General features: G+C 45.8%; 1 protein-coding gene across 1 annotated transcript in view; it reads right to left on the reverse strand.

The window, feature by feature from the left end:
- Positions 1-22788, reverse strand: part of cacna2d3a (calcium channel, voltage-dependent, alpha 2/delta subunit 3a) — a 1400547-nt gene that overhangs the window by 527155 nt on the left and 850604 nt on the right. The window contains exons 15-17 of the mRNA XM_072472475.1: positions 17061-17132; positions 13904-13984; positions 9790-9864 (exon numbers count right to left, since the gene is read on the reverse strand). Coding sequence (XP_072328576.1) covers positions 9790-9864; positions 13904-13984; positions 17061-17132 — 228 coding nt within the window. The remainder of the gene's footprint in view (positions 1-9789; positions 9865-13903; positions 13985-17060; positions 17133-22788) is intronic.

The following is a 22788-nucleotide window of genomic DNA, read 5'->3' on the forward strand; positions in this document are numbered from 1 at the left end:
GCTTGGTAGACTTTCATAGACTGCTGCTGGTTGCTCAAATAAGGTGGATAGACCTTCATAGTGTTCTTCGTGCATGGACTTTGCTATGGAGTCTTGAGTTGCGTCCATTGTGGAGCCTGTCAACGAGCTCTCTGTGGAGGCTTGTATCGCTCTCTCCGTGGAGTCTTTCATTGCTCTCTGTGTGGAGTCGTGCAGTGGTCTCTCTGTGGAGTCAATCTGTGCTCACTCAACGGAGTCGTTCAGTACTCGCTGTGTGGCATCGTTTTCTTCTTGGGTATTTGACAAGTTGCTGTCATCCAATGTATCGACAATTTGCCATTGCATCACGGTATTGGATTCATCTATCATGAGTAGAGTCGTGTTGAGCTTTTCAACCGTGGCGCTGATGCTTGTATGATCATCATATCTGAATAACTCAGCCATGTCTGAGTAGTATTCTTCAATAAAAAAATCATCTTCTTTTGTTTCGGATTTGTTATTGTCCTCTTCATGTTCAATGAACAAATCATCTTCTTTGGTTTCGGATTTGTCACTGTGCTCTTCACTTTGGGTGGTGCAAACTGCTTGTTCCAGGGTGCTGCGGAGGTTACTTTCAACTGCTGGTAGAAGCTCAGGCATTGTTCTATCTTTTGAGGTAAAGAAAATTGTGTTTTGTTGGTTTAAAACTCTTTTTTTCAATTTTCCGGCATTTCCCCTTTAAGTGGGCGTGGTCCAGGGCCTCTGACGCCATGGCGCTCATGACATAAAACGTAGGAATCGATTGCGCATGCGCAAATCGATTTTCCTTAACTGTGCGCTTTTTCGTAAACTGCGGCTTGCGCATGCGCAGATCCATCTTCAAACTGTGCGCTTTCTGTTCAACTGTGCATGCGTGGCTTGCGTATGCGCAGAACGATTTGCACCCAAAACATCTTTTTTCAATTGCGCATGCGCGGCTGCCGTTTCCTGCACATGCGCAGACCCAGATTGCGTCTTTTGTTCCCCGAGCAGTTTAAAATGTGCTCAGATGCCGTTTTAACTTCTTCAGACCCATGGAAAATAACTTTTTTGCTCTTTTTTCTTGTTAAAAACTGAAAGTTATTTTTTTCTTGCGATCTGCACTTGTCAATCGCGATTTCCAGCATTAAACCTTTCTGTTCTGATGATTGTTTGAGTTTCGCAACACTCATTCCCTGTGCAATTTGGTCTCTGAGCATTGAATGTCTTAACGCAGCATTGTTACTGGTGTTACAGTAATCTTCACATTTTTTAAGTATTACTTCTAATTTGGTGTTGGCTTCACCTTTCAAGTAATTAAAGCAGTTATAGATTTCTCTAGCTTCATGTCCTGCTAGGAGAAATGCTATTTTCATTTCTTCTGAGGCCGTGCTCAACTCATTAGCTATGATACACATTTCGAACGTTTGTTTAAAGATTTTCCATCTATGACTTAAATTACCGGTTGTTTTCAGCTGCGGTGGAGTTCCAACGAGTTTGATCGACTCAGCGAAGTCTCCCCATGTCCAGGTTTTCTTCTGTTTTTGATCGTGCTTTGTCTGTACCTTGTGTAACTTTTCTAGTAAGCGTTCTGAAGTCACCTGGTACCATGTATTATTCCTTGTGTTTGAATAAAGCTCGTAGTATTACATTTGAAGTAGATGCTTTATTTCTATGAATTCGCTCTCTCTCCAGCGCTTATACTATGTTACGTCTGAGCTGCCTGTCTGTGTCCTGCTCACCAGCTGCCGTTCCTGTGAAGAGAGAGCCTGACTTCCTGTTTGTCTATATATGTACATTGCTGGTGCTCCCTCTAATGGTTACTTAATTGTAGTGTATTTACATTAACCCCTTGTGTATATACAGTGATGCATATTACTACACTTCCGAACTGGGCAGAGCGAGCAGCAACCGGCTTTTAATTATGCCGGCTGCGAGTGGCCTTTTTACCATATAGACAAAGTGCGGCCGCACTGCGCATGCATGCCCGATCATCGGTGCACATGCGCAAACCAGCCTCCCCAAACAGGTGCGGGAATGTGGCGACTAGGGGCTTTTCACAGTAACTTCATTTGAAGCCTACTTGTGACAATAAACAATTTTCATTTTTTTTTCATAAGTTTTGCACATGTGCACCGATGATCGGGCACGCATGCGGAGGGCGGCCGCATTAAAAAAATATATTCGTTGCCATTTTGAAGTCCGCTCGCAGCCAGCATAGTTAAAAGCTGGCTGCTGCGGCTGTTGCGCGCAGATTTGCGCGATCGGGAGCGCCGCGACCCTCCCGACACCCGCCCGTGACCCACCCACGGGTCGCGCTTCCGACTTTGACAATGCCTACCCCAGAGGATGCCTGCCAAAGTCATCACAGCTAACAAGACATGGCAGACAGGGGGCTGTCACCACCTCTGCTGTGGATCTGGGCAGACATCAAGACGTAACGGTAGGTTTAGAAAGGTGAAGAAAGTTTAGTTACACCGAGTGGGCACTGGAGTTTTTAGACAATTGTAGACAGCAAGGATTTATGTAAAGATTAAGCCACCTTTGTCAATGTATTGAACTTTACTTTCGGAACCCTATTTGTGCCTGTGCTCATTACATCTTTTCACAGACCCGCTGCCCGAGCTCAATGGCCGCCCACGTTGCACACCCCACTTTCCCCCCGGAGCCACGACACCCATCCTCCACAAAAGGAGTCCTGTAGCTGGTCCATCCCCCTCCATCCAACCCACCCCCACTCACAGCATTTTGGGACCTTCTCTCCCTTTGAAGTCCTGTGCTGAGCTGAGCATTTACCTCTGAACACCCCTTCTGAAGTGAGGTCGGCAGGATCCCATTTTAAAAAACTGCTGTAAAACTTGCCAGCTTGACGTCGCAATTCGGCGGGTTGATTGTAGAGTGTTGAACGAGGTTACTGTGGGACTGCCCACTAATTAATAATAATGAATTCAAACAAGTTTCCCCTTTCTCCACCTTCCTCGGCAGGAACAGCATTATGCCAATGGAGGGGGCTGGGGAAATTTGCTGCGGGAAATATGGTCATCGTAAATTCCCTCTTTTTTGGCTCCTGCCATTCCTCCACCCCATTCTGCCCGCTGCAAATGGGGCGCAAAATCCTGGCCAGGACATGTGAATTAAAAGGTGACCTGTGGTCAGACACACCATACTCCAAAGCAAGTGACAAATGTGACCCAAACACATTCTATGGGCGTCTCAACAGCCCACCCAGATGCGTGTCACTCTATGAGCTAACTGCTCACAATGAAACTCTGTCTTCCTCATGAGGGTTCCCAATCTCCATATTCAAAGAACTCGCCCTGAAATTCTCTCCAACTGTTGCTCGCACGTGGACAACTACACCCAGGATCCACTTCCAGGATTTTACTCATGCTTTCCAAGTTTCCTTTCCCCTGCATCACCGAGGCCACTCAGGCTTCACCTTCTAAACACACATTCAAATTTTTGGCTGTGCCAAGCAGAACATCATTGCTCCAAAGATCTTTGGCTGCCTCCTCAGATCTTCAGGGCTTGTCTCAAGCTCGCTTCACATCAAATTTGTTCCTTGCAGCTCTCTCTCACTTGGAGCCTATTTCTCTGCTCCTTTCTCTCAACTTTACTTAACAGGATCTGTGTCTGATCTCTGTCTTTATCTATTACGTGTGACTTTCTTCTGGGACCTCTTTCTGTCCCAATCCCTGGTTTGGGGTCTTCTCCCTGTCCGCTTCCTCGTGTCCTGTTCCCTGGGGGACACGCTCCAGAATGGCACTCCTGTTCAGGTGACCTGACCTGCAGATTCGTGGTCTTTCACTTCTTTGCTTCCTTGTCTTTTCCACAATTGCACAAGTGTGCAATTGGCCAACCACCGGACTAAAGATGTGAAAAATGGACAAGCTGTGTTTGAGCAGCCATTTCATGGACAGTGCATAGGCAGAAGTCCCAAGGCCCGCCAGGAATTAACATGACCAAACTTGGACTCACAGACTCAACTTAAGGAAAGTATCAAAGTTTGTTACACAACGAGTAATCAACATGTGGATTAAACTTTCAGTTAATAATGGAGAAAGTAACTATGGAAACTTTAAAAAACAAATAAATGTTGCAATGGGAGAGGAGTGTTCGAATCTCACTGGATAGAGAAATTAAGATGGCTGAATGGCCTTCTTCATCTATTTTCTTGTGAAAACACAACCATGATAAATTTATTGGATAAACATATGGATGATAATGGCATAGTGTAGGTTAGATGGCTTTTGTTTCGGTGCAACATCGTGGGCCGAAGGGCCTGTACTGCGCTGTATCGTTCTATGTTCTATGTTCTATGTTCTATGATTTTTAAGGTGGATAAAGATTATCAATAAAAAGTTGAAATTAAAATGAACCATCAGATATGAAGGAGGGCAAACAAGGCAAGGAAATATATGAATGGTAAGATTCAAGAAGTGTAGACGAACAGGAGGATCTTGAAGTGCATATGCATAGATGCCGGATGTTAGCAGGACAGTTAGATACGATGGTCAAGGAAGCAAATAGGACACTTTCATTTAATAGCCTAAAGTATAAGAGCGTGTAATGATGGAAGGAGTCATCAAGTGCTACCAAGTGACCCTTACTCAGTAATAACCTGCTCACGGACACTCAGTTTGGGTTCCGCTAGGGTCACTCAGCTCCTGACCTCATTACAGCTTTTGTTCAAACATGGACAAAAGAACTGAATGGCAGAGGTGAGGGGAGAGTGACTGCCCTTGACATCAAGGCAGCATTTGACCGAGTATGGCATCAAGGAGCCCTAGCTAAACTGGGGTCAATGGGAATCGGGGGGTAACTCTCCACTGGTTGGAGTCATACCTGGCCGAAAGGAAGATGGTTGTGCTGTTGGAAGTCAATTATCTCAGCTCCAGAACATCACTGCAGGAGTCCCTCAGGGTAGTGTCCTAGGCCCAACCATCTTCAGCTGCTTCATCCTCCCTTCCATCATAAGGTCAAAGTGGGGATGTTGCAGATGACAGCACAATGTTCAGCACCATTCTCGATTGCTCAGATAATGAAGCAGTCCATGTCCAAATGCACCTGGACAATATCCAGGCTTGGGCTGACAACTGGCAAGTTACATTTGCGCCACACAAGTGCCAGGCAATGACCATCTCCTACACGAGAGGATCGAACCATCGCTCCTTGACATTAAATGGCATTACCACCGCTGAATCCCCCACAGTCAACATCTGTGGGGTTACCATTGATCAGAAGCTGACCTGGATTAGCCATATTAATACTGTGGCTACCAAAGCAGGTCAAAGATTAAGAATCCTATGGCTAGTAACCCCCCCCCCCACCCCCCGCCCCACAAAGCCTGTCCGTCATCTATAAGGCATAAGTCAGGAGTGTATTGGAATACTCTCTACTTGCCTGGATGAGGGCAGCTCCAACAGCACCCAAGAAGCTCGGCACCATCCAGGACAAAGCAATCCACTTGATTGCTGCCCCTTCCACAAAAATTCAATCTCTCCACTATCGACGAACAGTAGCAGCCGTGTGTACCATATACAAGATGCACTGCAGTAACTAGCCAAGGCTCCTTAGTCAGCACTTCCAAACCCATAACCACTACCATCTAGTAGGACAAGAGCAGCAGATATATATGGGAATCCGACTACCTGGAGGTTCCCCTGCAAGTCACTCAGCACCTCAATTTGGCAATATATCGCCGTTCCTTCACTACAAGGAAAGAAAAGATAGGCTGGTGTTGTTTTCTTTGAATAGAAGAGGCAGGATAGCTTTAATTGAAATTAATACAATTATGAGGGGCCAAAAAAGAGTAGATATACAAGGAAGACTTATGTCCATGAGCAGAGAGGTTTATAACCAGGGGCATAGGGTTAAAGTAATTAAAAGAATGATTAGAGGGGAGTCGAGGAGGACTATTTTCAACAAGAGAGATGTGAAGTCTGTGGGTCGGATTTTGGCCATGGAAGTGGGTGGTTCAAGTTGAGAAATTTCACAACACACCAGACCCAACTCGCTAAAAAGTATCCCAATATGTGCAATTTTCACTCTGGCGAACAGGTACGGGATAGAGTCGGACCTGCCAGGCCCAGGAGCAGAACACAGGAGGACCTGGCAGTGGGCGGGTGATGATGAAAGCTGTTTAGAAAGCAGGCCAAGTTTGTTGGGACTTTGTAGCAGAGTTTTCAGAAGTTGTTAGGCCCTCTAGCATTCACCCTTCACACCCCTTCACTTCCTCCACCCACCACTTATACATTCCATGCCATCTCAATGGCAATCCATGTCCTCCCCACACCCTCCATGACTCCTCATATACATGTCGTCAACTCATGCCCCCCTCACTCACCAACCATGGATTCTCATAGTCTCCATACCAACTGAATGCTAATTCATGCCTTCACCCACCCCTATGAACCCTCATACCCATCTTGTCAACGCATGCCCCATCTGTCTGCCACCTATGCCCCCTCATATTCCCCATGCTACCTTCATAACCACTAACCCACTATCCACTGACCAAAGGAGTAATATGAAGATGAAACAAATAAAATTCTGACAATTTAATACATCTTTCACTCAAACCACATTTATAGTAGAAAAAAGTTCCATTCATAAAATCCAGGCGAAGCCTTTAAATCTCAAGTGGTTAATCACTTCTAAATACAAACTTATGTTCATACCCTGCAACAAAAAAAACCTTTTAATAGTCTCTTCAAACTGGCAATCAAGCTAAGATTCAGAATGCCCTGCTGAGATAATTGTAGATTTGGAACTCAGCCAAGCATTGATAATAACATAATTTTAAGACTTGTGTAAACGTCAAAGAACGCTACAACAATTGCACAAATAAAGGTTACTTTTTCCTAACCTGCACCAGATGACCTGCCAATCAAAGCAGTCCAGCAGAGGGTTTTTTTCAAACTTGCAGTGACAATTGCACCCTGTTTCCCTGTTTCTTTATAAAGTGCAGGAGTTTTAATAAAAAATCAGATCATGACACTTATACAGACCTTATCCACCCTTCAAGAGCATTCACATCTGGTCTTTCAATTTGTGGGCCCCACATTGCAGGCCATGGCCCTTGAAACAGCCAAAATGAGTTCTGTCGGAACTTCGCGGAATGCTCAAACGACCCTGCTGAGGCTATGCATCCTGCCTATGTGCATGGTGTCCCACCCCTTTCTCCGACTGGCAAAAACTGGATCTGTTGGAAATAGGCGCAGGACCTCCATATCCAAAGCCATGTCCCATCAGCCTTTTTAAAGGTCTGTCAGTTTTCCAGATTCCATAAAAATCTGGCCCAAATACCAGACTTTCACAGACTTCGAAGAATCTGGTGTTAAATTTATGTTCTATCTTGTTTCCTTCCGCAGAATTAAGCTTGCAGTAATCATCTGTAACAATTTTGTGTTTGGAAAAATGAACAAAAAGTGTACTTTAAACTCATCCACTTCTTGAAAGCTACGCTGAGGTGAACATTGAAAGATGTATGGTACACGTGGGGGTCATAGAACCCATTGTGTTCCTCCTGGCTGTAAAAGAACTACATTGTGTAATTCCTCCTTCCAGCTCTTGGTCTGTAGCCCTGTAGATTACGGCACCTCAAATGCATATCCAAGTATTTTTAAATACAATGAGGTTTTCCGCTTCTACCACCCTTGTAAGTGGTACGTCTGAGGGATGGGTTTTCACAGAGGCCAAAAACAGCAGGTCAGATCCAGATGCGGACTTTCCGCCACCATTTCCAACTGATCCAATCTTTGCTGGAGAACAAAAAATAGCTTTACAATTGATTCCGATTACAATTGAATTACTGTGTTTAAAATGTGCAGAAATGAATGTCGTATTTGTGTAGCAGGCAGAAATTGCAGGCAGAATGTTCCTAACAAAATGGCAAAGCATCAGGGTTTGGCTGAAAACTGATGTATTTCTCCCCAGAAACAGAATCGGGTTTTCACTCCAGATCTTCTGACACTTTGTCAAAAAAAAGCAGGGGAATGTGTTTTGCGCTGTCATTCTGGCAGGCGGGCCTGATAGAGCTGGCAAGCCCATCTCCACCGCGATCGGGGCGCAGTTTCTAAAGAACGCCCCAATCTCAAAGTCAATGTAAAGGCTCCACCAAACCCATGAATATCGGTACTGCCAGCAGACAAGGGGGACATCCTCAACCTTAGAAGACAGAGGGGCAACATCTCCCCAACCACTCAATGTTCAGATCCCACCCCACACAACACGTAGGCATCAGGGTGGCCCAACCCCCCAGTCCCACCATCATCGCCGGCATCAGGGCATTGTTCCCCCACCCCCATCATCACTGATATTGGAGAATTATTTCCTCCCCCCAACATCATCGCCAGAATCGGAACATCATACTCACCCCCACCACCCCCCACCCCCATCATTGCCGTACCCCACATAATGGGAACCCCTCTCCCAATGGGGTTGCCCCTGGCACTGCCAACCTGGCGCATCTTACAACCCCGGAAGCATTGGCGTTAAGCCATTTAAGAATGTTTAAATGGAGTCAATTGAGTCAATTTCAATATAATCAGGTTCACACCCACAATGAGCGTGAACCTGATTATGTTGCCGGCAGATCTCAAACTGAGATCTCGCCACCACAAATCCCATTGTGGCCCTCTCGCGAGAGTTGTCGGCTGTAACTGGATTTGTGCCTATGTCGAACGGGCCCAGAAAATCGTGGCTCGTGTCTATATCTTGAAAAATGATTCTCATTGTTTAGTGCTTCAAACTGAAACCCTCTGATATCCACATGCTCAAACCGATATTACTTGTTCCTTATTCAAGCTGACAACTCAATACGTAAGGTGACTTTGCCTAGTCATGACTGAATTTTATAAGAGACCCATTTGGGTCATTACTGAATCTTCAAATTGATATACTTTAATTTTGATCGGGATGCAACACAAACCTTGTTTGTCCTTGTACCTCAAAAATCACTTGCAAACAGGTTTTAAATGTTTATTGAGTCAGCCTGTAGTGGTTCCTTTTCGGACCCCAGATTCAGCTCTGAGTTCCACTGAGCAGATTAAAATCAATAATTTGTCCCACCACCAACCGGTTGATTTGAAAACCAATGGGGCAGTAAGATAGACCTCTCCCACCTATCATTTCTGTTGGCACAGACTACAAGGACATAATTAAATAACTGCATTCTACATAAAACTACACTTTTTAACTTGGTTCTTACAGAGGTAAATTATTTACATACAATTTCCTAACAAATGGAGTGCAGCATGTGAGCGAAATCTCAAATGCATTCCTGGTTTGGTTGGGAATTTAAAATATGTATATTTTCAGGTACCCCTTTCAATGCTAGAATGACATTTCTGCCCCATGTCTGTAGTAGATGAGAATGTGGTAGTATTATTCAGTATCATCCTGACTGCCAAATACACTAAAATTAAACACTGGGTGAGCCTTGCAGAAAGCCAATTAAAGTTGATTGGACTTGTTTGCATTTGTTTGAATCTCTCCAATGAGGTTTTTGCCTCTCCCACAGGACCAAAATGGCCTAACCAAGGTCACAATCAACATTCTCTTTGACTGTAACCCGGTGTATTATGACACTTCGTCATCCTCAAATTCTCCGCAGTCTTTGATATGACTGACAATGCCATTCTCCTCCAAATCTTTCTGTTGTCCAAGACTCTTCCCTGTTCAGGTGTAGCTGAAGCATCTCTAGCAATGGCTTCTCCGCCTGCTCCCACACCACAAAATATGCTGCTAACTCCGCAAGTAATTGACTTACACGATATCAGTTCTAAGAAGATCATCAGAAATGTTTCTTACCAGTGGTCTCAGTTCTGGATGTGTCAGGACGTAACCATTGTTGGTGATTGCAAAAGCGTATCCATGAATGCCTAGCTACAATTAAAAATATGTAAAAGAAGCTTTAGTCAGAATTTACAATCTATAAGGAAGAAATAAAATATCCTGTGCACTAATGTTTAAAAATCCTATCAATGTAACTGTTGCATTTACATTACTGGAACCACTGATACCAGTTATTCCATTAAAAAACACTGCAGCCTCAACAGTTTCAACAAAAAAAAGATTCACCAGACAAAGATTTCAGCATCCATTGTGACTATTGTCTTTTAAAAGACATTTATAAAATGTATTCATTCAGCAAAAACTCAGTTGGCTAAAAGTAGCTGACTGTCACCAATTACCAGCTTGTTCAAACTGGTGAGGGGAAATCTGATTGTGGCTGAGAAATTTCTCGGAACTGCTCTGGCTCCATCAGTGCAACCGAAGTGCAGCGGAAACGCAGTTTACCCACATTGAAGCAACGACAACAGAGGAATCATAGAATTCCTACAGTGCAGAAGGAGGCCGTTAGCCCATTGAGTCTGCACTGAGCTTCCAAAAGAACACTCTATTCAGGCCTACTCCCCCACTCTAGCCATGTGACCCCAGCTAACCTACACATCTTTGGACATTAAGGGGAAGTTTAGCGTGGCCAATTGACCTAATCTGCACATCTTTGGACTGTGGGAGGAAACCGGAGCACCCGCAGGAAACCTACGCGGCAGACATGGAGGGAATGTGTGAACTCACACAGACAGTCACCCAAGGTCGGAATTGAACCCTGGTCCCTGGCACTTTGAGGCAGCAGTGCTTAACAATTAGTCACCTTGCCTCCCCTCAGAGACAGAACTGTTCTGAGGAATTTCCTGGTCCATGTGAAAAAGTAAGTCATTAACATGAGCTGTAATTTTCACTAATCCTTTCAATTTATTTTTATTAGTTATATTGTATTGTAGTATTTTGGGTTATTCGCAGGCAATACTGTTTCATGTTTAGCTGGGTGGTCTACTTTGATAATACATCTCACCTGTCTTACCATGTAAGAGCACAAAAAAAAATCAAGACTCCTGATTTAAATTTCAGACGGTATCAAGACTTTTACTGAAACGTGAAAGCTTTACAGTGCGATTTATCAGCCTTGTCGCACCCAGGTCGGTGATGTGGCGAGAGCGTTGAATCCCGCAAGACACCTCTCACGGGATTCGTGACACTCGAGACGTCTCATGAGATTCTTCCGAACCTTGCGATCTGGATCTCACACTCACTGGGCGAGATCCAGATCAACATATTTAAATGAGCCATTACTGAAGTTAAATATATTTTTCTATGTACTAAAAATCTTGGGCGGGATTCTCCATTGGCGGGATCCCCCCTTTTGCCGGCAGCGAACTCATGACCCCGGATCATCCGACGGCATGGGGGTGGCCACAATGGGAAACATCATTAGCCGGCTGCTGGGACGGACGTTCCTGCTGTCGGCAGGGGCGCGCCGCACCAGAAAACATGGCTGGCGGGACGGAGAATCCCGCTCCATAACATTAAACATAATGTCAAACATAACGCAGTGTCATTAAATCAACCAATGAATGTTGTAATGTTGAATTCTGCTAGTTTTGAATGCAATATTGTCTCTGATACCGGATAGGTTTCCCTGCGAAGTGAGAAAACATTTGCAGGGATTCTCAGTCTCCCAGTGATTAATAAATGTCATACACAAATTCATAACGCATTTCTTTATAAAATCCTAAACGCTGTGTGTTACTTCATTTGTGAAATCTAATATATACTGTAAATCTGTTTTCACTCAGGTTATCGAGCAATGTATTTGAACGCTGAAAAGGGTATTATTTATTTGACAGCCCTTGATTCCTTTTACGCCATATTTGTTAGGAGAGATCCTGGGCAGGATTCTCTGTTGCCTGAGGCCGATATCGTAATCAGCGATCGGGAGGAGAACCGATTCTTACACCGGAATCGGTGTGGCACCGGTTTGACGGCTGTTTGTGATTCTCCGCCCGCTCCGAAATAGCAGCATCATGACACGCGCTGCGCGCAGTCGCAATGCCGTTGGCAGCTCATTGGCCAGCCCACTCGCGATGCTCCGCACCCGATGGCCTAAGTTCCTGACGGCACGGGACGTGTGTCCTCACACAACTCGTGAACTCGGCATGGCAGCTGCGGACTGTGTCCAGCGCCGCCACGTTCGCTGGGATCCATGCCGCTGGCCGGGGTGGCTTCTGGGAGGGCTGGGGGACTGGTGGAGGGTGGCTAGGTGATGGCCAGGGGGTGGGCTATGGGATCGTTTATGAAAGGGTCAGGACCGCGCACCGTGGGCGCCAGGTTATACAGCGTGACTGCTGCAGGTTGTCAGCCGCGCGCATGCGCAGCCCGGGACCTGACCATTCTCCGGCCGTTTTCGGTGCAGGAGGCTGGCGGGTTGGTCGACGTCTGTTCTAGCCCCTCACCAGTACCGGAATCGGTGAGGGGATCGCGCCAAATTTTTTTGCGTAAACCTCCCGCGGATTCTCCCTTCGAGGCGGCACTTAGCCGCAGGAAGGGAGAATCCCACCCATTGTGTGTGATTTTTGTGAAAAAAGGAATAGTAAAATAATATAGGCTGTAACTCTCCAAACAGTATTATAGACAAGGATTGTAATCTGAGCCTGCTTTTCTGGCCATATATTGTTGGTGGTGAAAGTCCAATTTCAGTGTTTAAAGGACTGGTAAAGAAAACACACTTGGCTTGAACGTAAAACAAAACAGATTCGGAGTATTCAGAACTTTACATTTAGAGATATGCAATTTCAGTGAGAGATTCCAGATTAGGCCATGCAAACGGTGATCAATTATCCTGCCTAATCATTTAACTGTACACGGTCAGACCAAGAGAGCATCATCTAAAACTTCAAATTTTAATGATGATGAGGGTTAACACTCATAGAACAAATAAAACTTGCTACTTAGGGATTAGATTCAACTCCGGCAGATTTAGTATGTATAATACACACTCGCAGGGTCTTGCATATTCAACCCCCTTGGCCTACTCTCCATAATGGCAGTCAGCTGCCGACGCACAATGGAGGGGAAATTATACCTGGCTGCCAGAAGGAAGTAGAAGCTCTGGTTACCTGTGACAGCCATCCCCAAATGAAGGCCAGTGGCAAGAAGATACGTCATGTGTTTGGCAGGGGCTTACAGACGTGAACTCCAGGGCAAGGTTAAAAGTGACTTTCCTTGTGGGGTTTAAAGGAGTATGGCTGAACTCACAAAGGAAAGATTTCAATTACCTTGGTAGGTGTTTTTGTGCTTCTGATGGCTGCTGACTTGCCTCCCCTTGACAAGTCCATGGTGGCTTGCCTGCTAAAATCCAGCCGCCATCTCATTTTGTAATGGGATAAATTTATGAGGTCCTCACCTGCTTCTGCAAGCACTTCTGTCACTGAACCAACATGCATTACCTTACATTTACTTAAATTACAATGCAGCTAGCAATTATTCCGAGATGCCTATTGATCCAGATCTCTTTGAATGCTGCTAATCTCCAGTAGATTTGTAAACTCCTCACCCAGATTCTAACATTAATGTTTATGAATCATGTCCAGAGTAACATGGCTGGAACACTACATAATAAAATCAATTGGAATTTCTGTGAGGTTTATTCCAATTATCTGTAGAATTCGCTACCACAGAAAATAGTTGAGGCCAAAACGTTGTTTACTTCGGGAAGGAATTAGATATAGTTCTTGGGGCTAAAGGGATCAAGGGATATGGAGGGAAAGTGGGATCAGGGTATTGAACTTGATAATCAGCCTTGGTCATAATGAATGGCAGAGCAGGCTCGAAGGGCCGAATGGCCTCCTCCTGCTTCTATTTTCTGTGTTTCTACGTATCTGCTATGGCCTTGGTGGGCAATCATCAGAAACCTCAGAGAAACACTGTAAATGACCAATTACAATGTTTCTTCAAAGTTTCTGCCAAAAATATGGCAAGAAATCAGGGAAATCCTGTGAAACTTCTACCCTGATGCACTTAAAATATCTTTGAACAGAGCTAACAGTTACACGATTGTCAAAGGAGCTCCACATGGGCTTACCTTATACTTTGGAATAACATTAATGAGCTCTTTTACTGGAACATCTGTGCCGACCACACCCAGAAGAATGCCTTGAGTACGCTATCAAGATATGAAAATCATCAATCCAATTACTTCCCAAGAATTTCATCAGTCAACTGTGACCAACAATTTTCTGATTTTATAACTTTTCTCATTTCTAATAATAAGAACATAAGAATATTAGAACTGGGGCAGGAGTGGACCATTCGGCTCATCACACGTGCTGTGCCCTTCACTAAGGTCCTGGCTGATCTGATTTTAGCATTAACTCCACTTTCCTGCCATACCCTCATAACCTTTTCATCAATCAAAACTCTGTGCCACTCAACCATGAAACTATTCACTGACCCAAACCACACTTCTCGCTGGAGAAGATAATTCCAAAGACCAGTGTCCCTCTGGAAGAGAAATTCCTCCTTAACCGCACCTTAAATGGGGATACCTCTTACTTTGAAGCAGAGCTACCCACCTCTTTTTCCTTTCCCACTGTCAAATGCCCGTTTTAAAAATTAATTAATGGAATGTGGGCATCACTGGCTAGGCTAGCATTAATTGTCCATCGCTAATTTCCCTTGAGAAGCTGGTTCTGAACTGCCTTCTTGACCTGCTGCAATCCATGTGGTATGAGTACACCCACAGCGCTGTTAGGGAGGGAGTCCCAGGATTTTGACCCAGTGACAGTGAAGGAACACCAATATATTTCCCCGCCAGGAGGTGAGGAGCTTGGATGGGAATCTGCAGATGGTGGTGTTCATATGCGTCTTCTGACCTGGTTTATCTAGATGCTAATGGTTGTGGGTTTGGAAGGTGCTGTTTAAGGAGCCTTGCTGAGTTACTGTGACGCACCTTGTAGATGGTACCCAATGCTTTAACTGTGCATCAATGGTGGGGAGACTGAATGTTTGTGAATAAGGTGCCAATCAAGTGGGTTATTTTGTCCTGGATTGCGTCGAGCTTCTTCGAGCTGCACTCATCCAGGCAAGTGGAGAGTATTCCAGCACATTCCATCACTGGTGCCTTGTAGATGGAGGAGAGGCTTTGCGGAATCAGGAGGTGAGTTAATTGCTGCAGGATTCCTAGCCTCTAACCTGCTCTTGTGGGAACAGTATTTGTTGGCTGGTCCAGTTCAGTTTCTGGTCAATGACAACACCCAAGATGTTGATAGTGGGAGATTCAGCGACGATATTGCCATTGAATGTCAAAGGGCGGTGGTCAGATTATTGTAGATGGTCATTGCTTGGCACTCATGTGGCATGTTACCTGCCACTTACATATCCATGCCTGGATATTGTCCAGACCTTGCTGCATTTGGACATGAACTGCTTCAGTATCTGAGGTGTCACGAATGGTGCTGAATATTGTGCAGTCATCAGCAAATATCCACACTTATGACCTTATGATGAAGCTGAAGATGGTTGGGCCTAGGACACTACCCTGAGGAACTCAGATTATTGAGGTTCCAGCCTTGGTCACCTTGTGACCAAACCACGTCTCTGTAATGGCTATTATATCATACTAATTTATTTATATTTGTGCTATTAATTCATCCATCTTGTCATGAATGTGGGGAGCATTATGGGAAAGAGCCTTTGATTCTGTCTTTTTCCCATTGTTTCCTGTCTGACCTTATTTGCTGGTGTTTGCATGCTCTGTCCCTTCCTGGCACACTCATTTGCAGTATTGTTACCCTGCATTATTGTCTTGTCCTTTCTCATTAACTTTGCAAATCTTCCCTCACATGGACCCTCCACATCACCAACCATTTAGTTTCAATCTCTCTCTACAGCCCTACTCTGGTCCTAACATGGCTCTGGTGAAGACCATCCCAGCGGTATAGCTTCCCTTTTCCCCAGTACTGCTGACAGTGCTCCATGAATCAAAACCCATTTTTCCCACACCAATTTCCACGCCACACATTCAACTCTCTGATCTTATTTGTCCTATGCCAATTTGCTCAGGGTTTAGGTAGTAATCCAGAGATTATTACCTTTGTGGTTGTATTTTTTAAATTTAGTCCTCAAATTCCCTTAGCAGAACCTTTTTGTTAGTCCTTTGTCATTTGTGCACCACAGCAATTGGATCCTTCCCCTCCCACTCCAAGTTTCTCTCCAGCCTTGAGGAGAAGTCCTTAACCCTGGCACTGGACAGGCAGCACAGCCATCAGGACTCCCTCAACGAAGCATGTCTATCTGCCTAACTGTCCCCTACCACAATGACGTTCCTTTTAACTTCCCCCACTGGAACAGCTCCCTGCATCATGATGCCATGGTCAGTTTGCTCATCCTGCCTGCAGTCCCTGCTCTGGTCTATGCAAGCTATAAGAGTCATTAAAATGGTGGATAATTCCAAGGACGGAGGCCCCTCCAGTGCTACCTTTTGAATCCCTATACCTTCCGCACTCACAGTCACCCTCTCCTATACTTGACCACAGACCAAATTCAAAGTACCTAGCCTAAGCAGTACGACTGCCCCTGGAACAAAGTGTCCAGGTACCTTTCCCCCTCCCTGCATCGCAGTGTCTGAAGCTCAGACTGCAGCTCATCAATTCTGAGCCAAAGTTCTGCAGACACTTACCACAGGTATTGTTGCTGTGGATCACACAGGTGTCCTCCGACTCCTACATGCTACAGCTGCTGCACATCACCTGCTTTGTCATTTTTACTGAAGAAATTAGGTTTAGAAATATCACTCAATGACTTCCTGCAGCGGTCAAGTGGTTTAACTAGTCAAGCTATAAATTTAATGCAATACTTATATCTCCCCAGTGCCAGCTTAACTACTGCTCCCATTTATGGAGAGAAAAAAATTAAAACTCACTAACCCCTCTCCTACCTGCTCACCTAATTAATACTTCTGGGCTTCACATCTCACATCCTGCTGTCCAGCTTCATTTCATTCCTCTCGCCTTAACAAGCTGCAAGGCAATTACTGGCTGGGAAACAGGATTGCCTGCTTCTTTGTTCTCCTACAATGCCTTTCGAAGCTGATACTGGCATGTACGTGAAAGCAGTGTGACCTTTTTCCAGTGTCTCCCCACATGATTGCAAAATGGAAAATATTACATTTGATCTTTTTTGCCTTCCTTTCCAAAATGCACTTTCTGCATTGTTGTCAGTCACAAGGAAGGCGTACTCACTGTTTCGTTTTTCTTGCTAAATACTGGCATTGCGATTGTCGTCATTAGAACTCGGTCAGAACCTTCAGCAAGCTAAAGAATAAAAAATACAATTAGGAGAAATCAGGGTTGATTTGAAAAAGAAGCCACATTGTCGATTCTCATGACATGTAACATAAAATAGTCTTGCTTTCAAAGTGGCAATCTTCAATATCATTTTCCTTATTCAATAGCTCCAAACACAGCGGAGATCTAATTAATTTCCCTGTGCTGAAGGTTTATTTCTGTCATATTTCCAGTTGTTAAGCCAAGGCTTTTAAATCACTAATTTATTTTTCTTCTGAATATTACCGTAATTGGAAAAATAATTGTTCAAAGTGATGTGATAACTACCTAACTTTCTTCCACATTTCATTAGCTTTAGTCTCTTAGTAATAGAAAGAATTTCATTTTGAATAGCTTCACCAATAGAAGAAGTAAGGATGTCACTCAGTTTAATGTTAAAAAGATGCTGGCCACAATTCACCCGAATCAATTCTAAGTGCTGCCACCATCGGGAAAACTGGTGTGTATCTTTCTGCAGGCAGCGCTGCTGAGTTGGGATTCAACAGCATTAATCCTGACAAATCCCTTAAGAATCCAAATGTTTCAATGAGATCATCTCTCATTCTTCAAAATTCCAATGAGTAGAGTCCCAGCTTGTTGAATCTTTGCTCAAAGGACAACCTCTCCATACTGGGGATCATCCTGGTGAACCTTCTCTGAACCGTCTCCAATTAAATAATATCTTTCCTTAAATAAGGGGACCAAAACTGTTCACGGTACTCCAGATGTGGGGCGCAGTTTAATGGGGAAAAAAACAGAATCTGTTCTGGGTGGGATTAGAGAGGTCGTTCCCGGCCTCACTCTGGTTTTTCTTCAGGTCGCAATGGGGAACGCCCATTTTAAAATTGCACCATGATCTCTCAACTCCCCGATGCGTCCTCCCCAACGCCCCAATTCACCTGTTGGGGGGTCCTTGAGCCTCCCATACCCCACCTCTTTTGGACAGGGCACTCCCAGGCGCAATCCCCAGGTGTGGGCAAAATGCTACCTGGGCACATTGGCACTGCCAGGGTTCCAGGCTGGCAGTGCCAAGGTGTCTGGCTGGCATCAGCAGTGCCAGGGTACCATTCTGCCCAGATAACAGCCACCCGGGGGGCTCCGATGGCACCATTCCTTCTGGTCCCCGTTTGAGGGGACCAGTGCTAAACAGCGTCCAGCTGTGGTCTCCTCGGCGAGGCCGGGAGATCCTGGGTGCTGGTTAGATCTGACATTGGCAGAGTTAAGTGAGCTTTAAACTCAATTAACTCATCAAGTCTGGATTCTGCCCATTGTGGGTGGGATCCAGGTCGCAACTTCTCATTAGATCTCGCGAGGCGTGAAAGACCATCAGGATCTCTCCCAGGATCTAACAGCTACGTCCCAAAGAAAACATCACACCACCCCTTCCCCAACCACTCTGCTCCTGCATCCAAGTGTCTATGTAACATCACTCCAGGGTGACGGGTCTGTGCTAGCGCTGTCAACAAGTCACTATACAAGATAGGAGAGTGATGGTCACTCACTGTGAGAAAAGCTCTGGTGCTCCTCAGGTTCTGATTAAGTCTGACTCCTGTCTTTCTGCCGACAGCTACTCACAGCCAACCCCATGACAGGGTCTGCACCGGGGGCATTTGATATTGGTCCACTGTGCCAAGGGGATGGGGTGCAGGGAGACCCGCCGTGATGATTAAAGTGACAGAGGCTTCACATGTATCAGGTATGAGGTGTTTTTTTTAATATAAATGTTTTTATTGGGTTTTTGAACAAAGTATATTTGCCTTTATGTACATAGGATATGATATCTATATATATATATTTGGAAGAAGAGAAGGGCACACACACACAAATCACAAAGGGAAAGAAAAAAAAGAAAAAGAAAAAATGGTAACAACACGAGAGAAATGCAAAATCAATTATTTACTCACATAAGTATCCATCTGTATGTGGTTGGGGGGGTGGAGACCCGGGGGTGGGGGGGGGTTTAATGGTGAACATTTATATGCGACAGATTTCCATTCGGACCTAGCCAAGGATGTTCCACTTACCACACACTCACTCCAGCAATTAAGATGGCTCAGAGAAGACCTGCCCGCAGCACCCCCCCACCCCCACCCCCACCCCCGGGTTTGGGAGCCTGAGGTGTGTCGTGTTGGGAGTTCTGGTCTACACCGAAGCCAGTGAGGAGAGGAGGGACACCCTCTTTCCCAGCATGGGCCGCAGACCCTAGCCTGCCCTCGTGAATAGAACCTGAGATGTGGTGGCTGAGGCAGTCAACGTTGCCAGCCTCACCAGGAGGTAACAGCTGGTGATCTTGAAGGGTGGGGGTCACTGGTGAAGTCTCTGTCGTGAGCGGGGCAGAGAACCAGAGAGGGTTCCACATCAAGGTTCAGGTGTTCTCTGGTTGGGGTGAGCTCTGCTGATCCCCTGCTTCCGATGCAGTGGGGCAGCGCTTCTCGGGAATGCCAACACTTGGTGGGTCCTGAATTGACCTCATCCACACCCATCCCTTTGATGAACAGCCGGGATATGAGGGTGTCCACAGGGGCGGCCTCGGTGCGCTCCCAGGTGACCAGAGGCTCTCTGGGCATTCGTAGGCCAAAGGCAGCATTCGGCAGTGTGAGAAGCCAGGAGATGTAAGAAGCACCTGAACACAAACTGCAGCCAGGCCCACCCGATCCTGAGGGAGATACCGTGGGCGGGATTCTCCTAGCCCCAGGCCAGGCCGGAGAATCCCCGCAAACGTGCCACGCCGCCCCGACGCCGGCACGCAATTCACCGCCGGCGCGTTTGGCGCAGCCTCGGGCCGCTCTACACGGCCGGGCCACCAATTCTCCGACCCAGACGGGCCGAGCGGCCGCTCTAAAAAGGCAGAGTCCAACCGGCGCTGTCCACACCTGGTCGCAGCCGGCGGGAGCTCTGCGCGCAGGGTCGGCTGCGGCCTGTGGGGGAGGGAGGGGGGCTCCGACCCGGGGGGGGGGGGCCTCCGATGGGGCCTGGCCTGCGATCGGGACCCACCGATCGGCGGGCCAGCCTCTCGCACCCCGTGCCTATTTTCTTACCCGCCGGCCCCTGCGACATGTTGCGTCGGGGCCGGCGCGTTGAGGGAGGCCACCGCGCATGCGCGGGTAGGCACCGGCACCACTGCGCATGTCCTCATTGACACCTGTGCCACTGCTCATGCGTGGATCCCGCGGCGCACAGTTCGCGCCGGAATGGGAGGCTGGAGCGGCGTGAATTGCTCCAGCGCCATGCTGGCCCCCTGTAGGAGCCAGAATCGGTAATCCCAGCGGCCTGTTCACGTCGTCGTGAAACGCGACGGCGTTTCCAACGGCGTGGACACTCTGCCGCTGAATGGGAGAATCCCACCCAGTGTGTCCACGGACTTGGCATCAAGTTGTTCCCCACTACTGCCCCTGGCCTGGACAGCCACTCCCCAGCAAGTATGAGACATTGATAGAGTGTTTTGGCCTCCCGCTCCCCCTCCGCAGCCATGGCTTAAGTAGGGTGTTTTTTCCAAGGGCCAGTGCCGACTCGATGGGCCGAATGGCCTCCTGCTGCACTGTAAAAGTCTATAAGTCTATGGCGCTCTGTCCCCGCTTGTAAACACTTGCACCAATTTGTCCCTGCGAGACCTTTGCGTGGGGTGGAGCATCGTGGAGGGGTGCAGCATGATGCTTCCAAGCCATTAATGATATTAAAAACCATGCCAGCCTCCGTACCAGCCTCCCCGAACAGGCGCCGGAATGTGGCGATTAGGGGCTTTTCACAGTAACTTCATTTGAAGCCTACTTGTGACAATAAGCGATTTTCATTCATTTTCATTTTCATTTCATTTCATGCTAATGACAGTTTTGCTTGGAAATGCCGCCCTGGGCGCAAACCTCGATAACTGCGCCAATGAGGGGCACTGGACGAAAAACGTATTTTTTCCATTTTGCGCGATTCTCCACCCGATGATGGTTCGCACTTCAGCGTCGCAAAGCGGAGAACAAAGTGACACTTTTGGACAAAATTCCTAAGACAGTGCAAAATCCTAATGATGTCAGTTTTATTCCAATTGCCTTTCGAAGTCTTTTTTGTTGCAGGAAGCAAATCTAAACCATGGATGTCACAGAACAGCAGGTTTGATTGTACACAGGTGTTTTCCATTTACAAGTTACACTGAGAAAATTAGCCCAATCTGATCCATGGCTATATGGTTCTGTAATTCAGGTGTAATGTTTGAAACAGAATGATAGTGCAGTGCTTGTGATAGAGGGTCTGAATTAAGAATAGAATAGAATAGAATAGAATCCCTGCAGTGCAGAAGGAGGTCATTCGGCCCACTGAGTCTGCACCGGCCCTTGGAAAGAGCACCCTACTTAAGCACACGCTTTCACCCTATCCCCGTAACCCCACCTAACCTTTTGGACACTAAGGGGCAATTTAGCATGGCCAATCTACTTAACCTGCTGTTTTTTTCAATCATCCAACATTACATAATCTGTGTTGGTCTCATAGAATTCCTACAGTGCAGAAGGAGGCCATTCGGCCCATCAAGTCTGCACCGAACTTTTGAAAGAGCACTCTACCTAGGCCCCCCACCCTATCCCCATAACCCAGTACACAACCTAACCTTTTGGACATGAAGGGACAATTTATCATGGCCAATCCACCTAACCTGCACATCTTTGGACTGTGGGAGGAAACCAGAGCACCCAGAGGAAACCCATGCAGGCAGTGCGAGAAAGTGCAAACTCCACACAGTCAGTGACCTGAGGCCGGAATTGAACCTGGGTCCCTGGAGCTGTGAGGCAGCAGTGCTATCCACTGTGCCACCGTGCCGCCCACATTATCAAGGGCAAGGAAACAAAAAAAAGGATTTCCAACTCATACTTTTGTCATTGCTTTCTGTTTCCTAGTATTATTAAATATCACAATCATTCATCAGAGGAGCATATAATGCCTTCTGCGTATAACAATTTACTGTCTTACATATGGTTCCACAGAACTGTAGTAAAATCATGAAGCCACTATTGTACCATAGCCCCTTATTACAGAATGCTGAATTCCAAGCAAAGATTCCATATGAATTCTTCCATAAATTATCGAGTGCTTACCTTAATAAATCTTGAATTGTGACAATAATGTTGATATATTGAGCTCGCACAGTTACCCACATTTGACCTACACTTAATAGAACAATCCACAGTATTTATATAAATTAATCTTATAAACAACTCACTGTGTTTTGTACATTGATTATTTTACCCAGTGAATGTTCAATGTTATTTATATCTACCTGAAACTGGTTTTCTATCATTTCAATTTCCAACTAGCGAAGGCACCATGGAGTTATCAATCTGCTCACCACCTATGAGGCAAGGCAATTTTAAACTCTGGAGTTGTAAAATTAGAAAGCTTCAGTCAAAATAGCTGAAGTGGTTTTAGTGTGAATGGGCCTCAGCATTTCATTTTCACACTGTTGGAAAGTCAAGTTTAAACAGTGTGTACAGCTTTTTAAATTGCCACAATATTGTCAGGCAAGGCTAATTGTTGTTTTGGGTTTAAAAAACTGACTGAAAATGAAACTAATTTTCATCCAACAGGAGTTACATTTCTAAAAGTGAAAATGAGATTAGGTTTAAATACTGACTGAAAATCAAGTATAAAAGTATGCATTCTA

This window comes from Scyliorhinus torazame, chromosome 13, assembly GCF_047496885.1.
Source record: "Scyliorhinus torazame isolate Kashiwa2021f chromosome 13, sScyTor2.1, whole genome shotgun sequence".
NCBI lineage: Eukaryota > Metazoa > Chordata > Chondrichthyes > Carcharhiniformes > Scyliorhinidae > Scyliorhinus > Scyliorhinus torazame.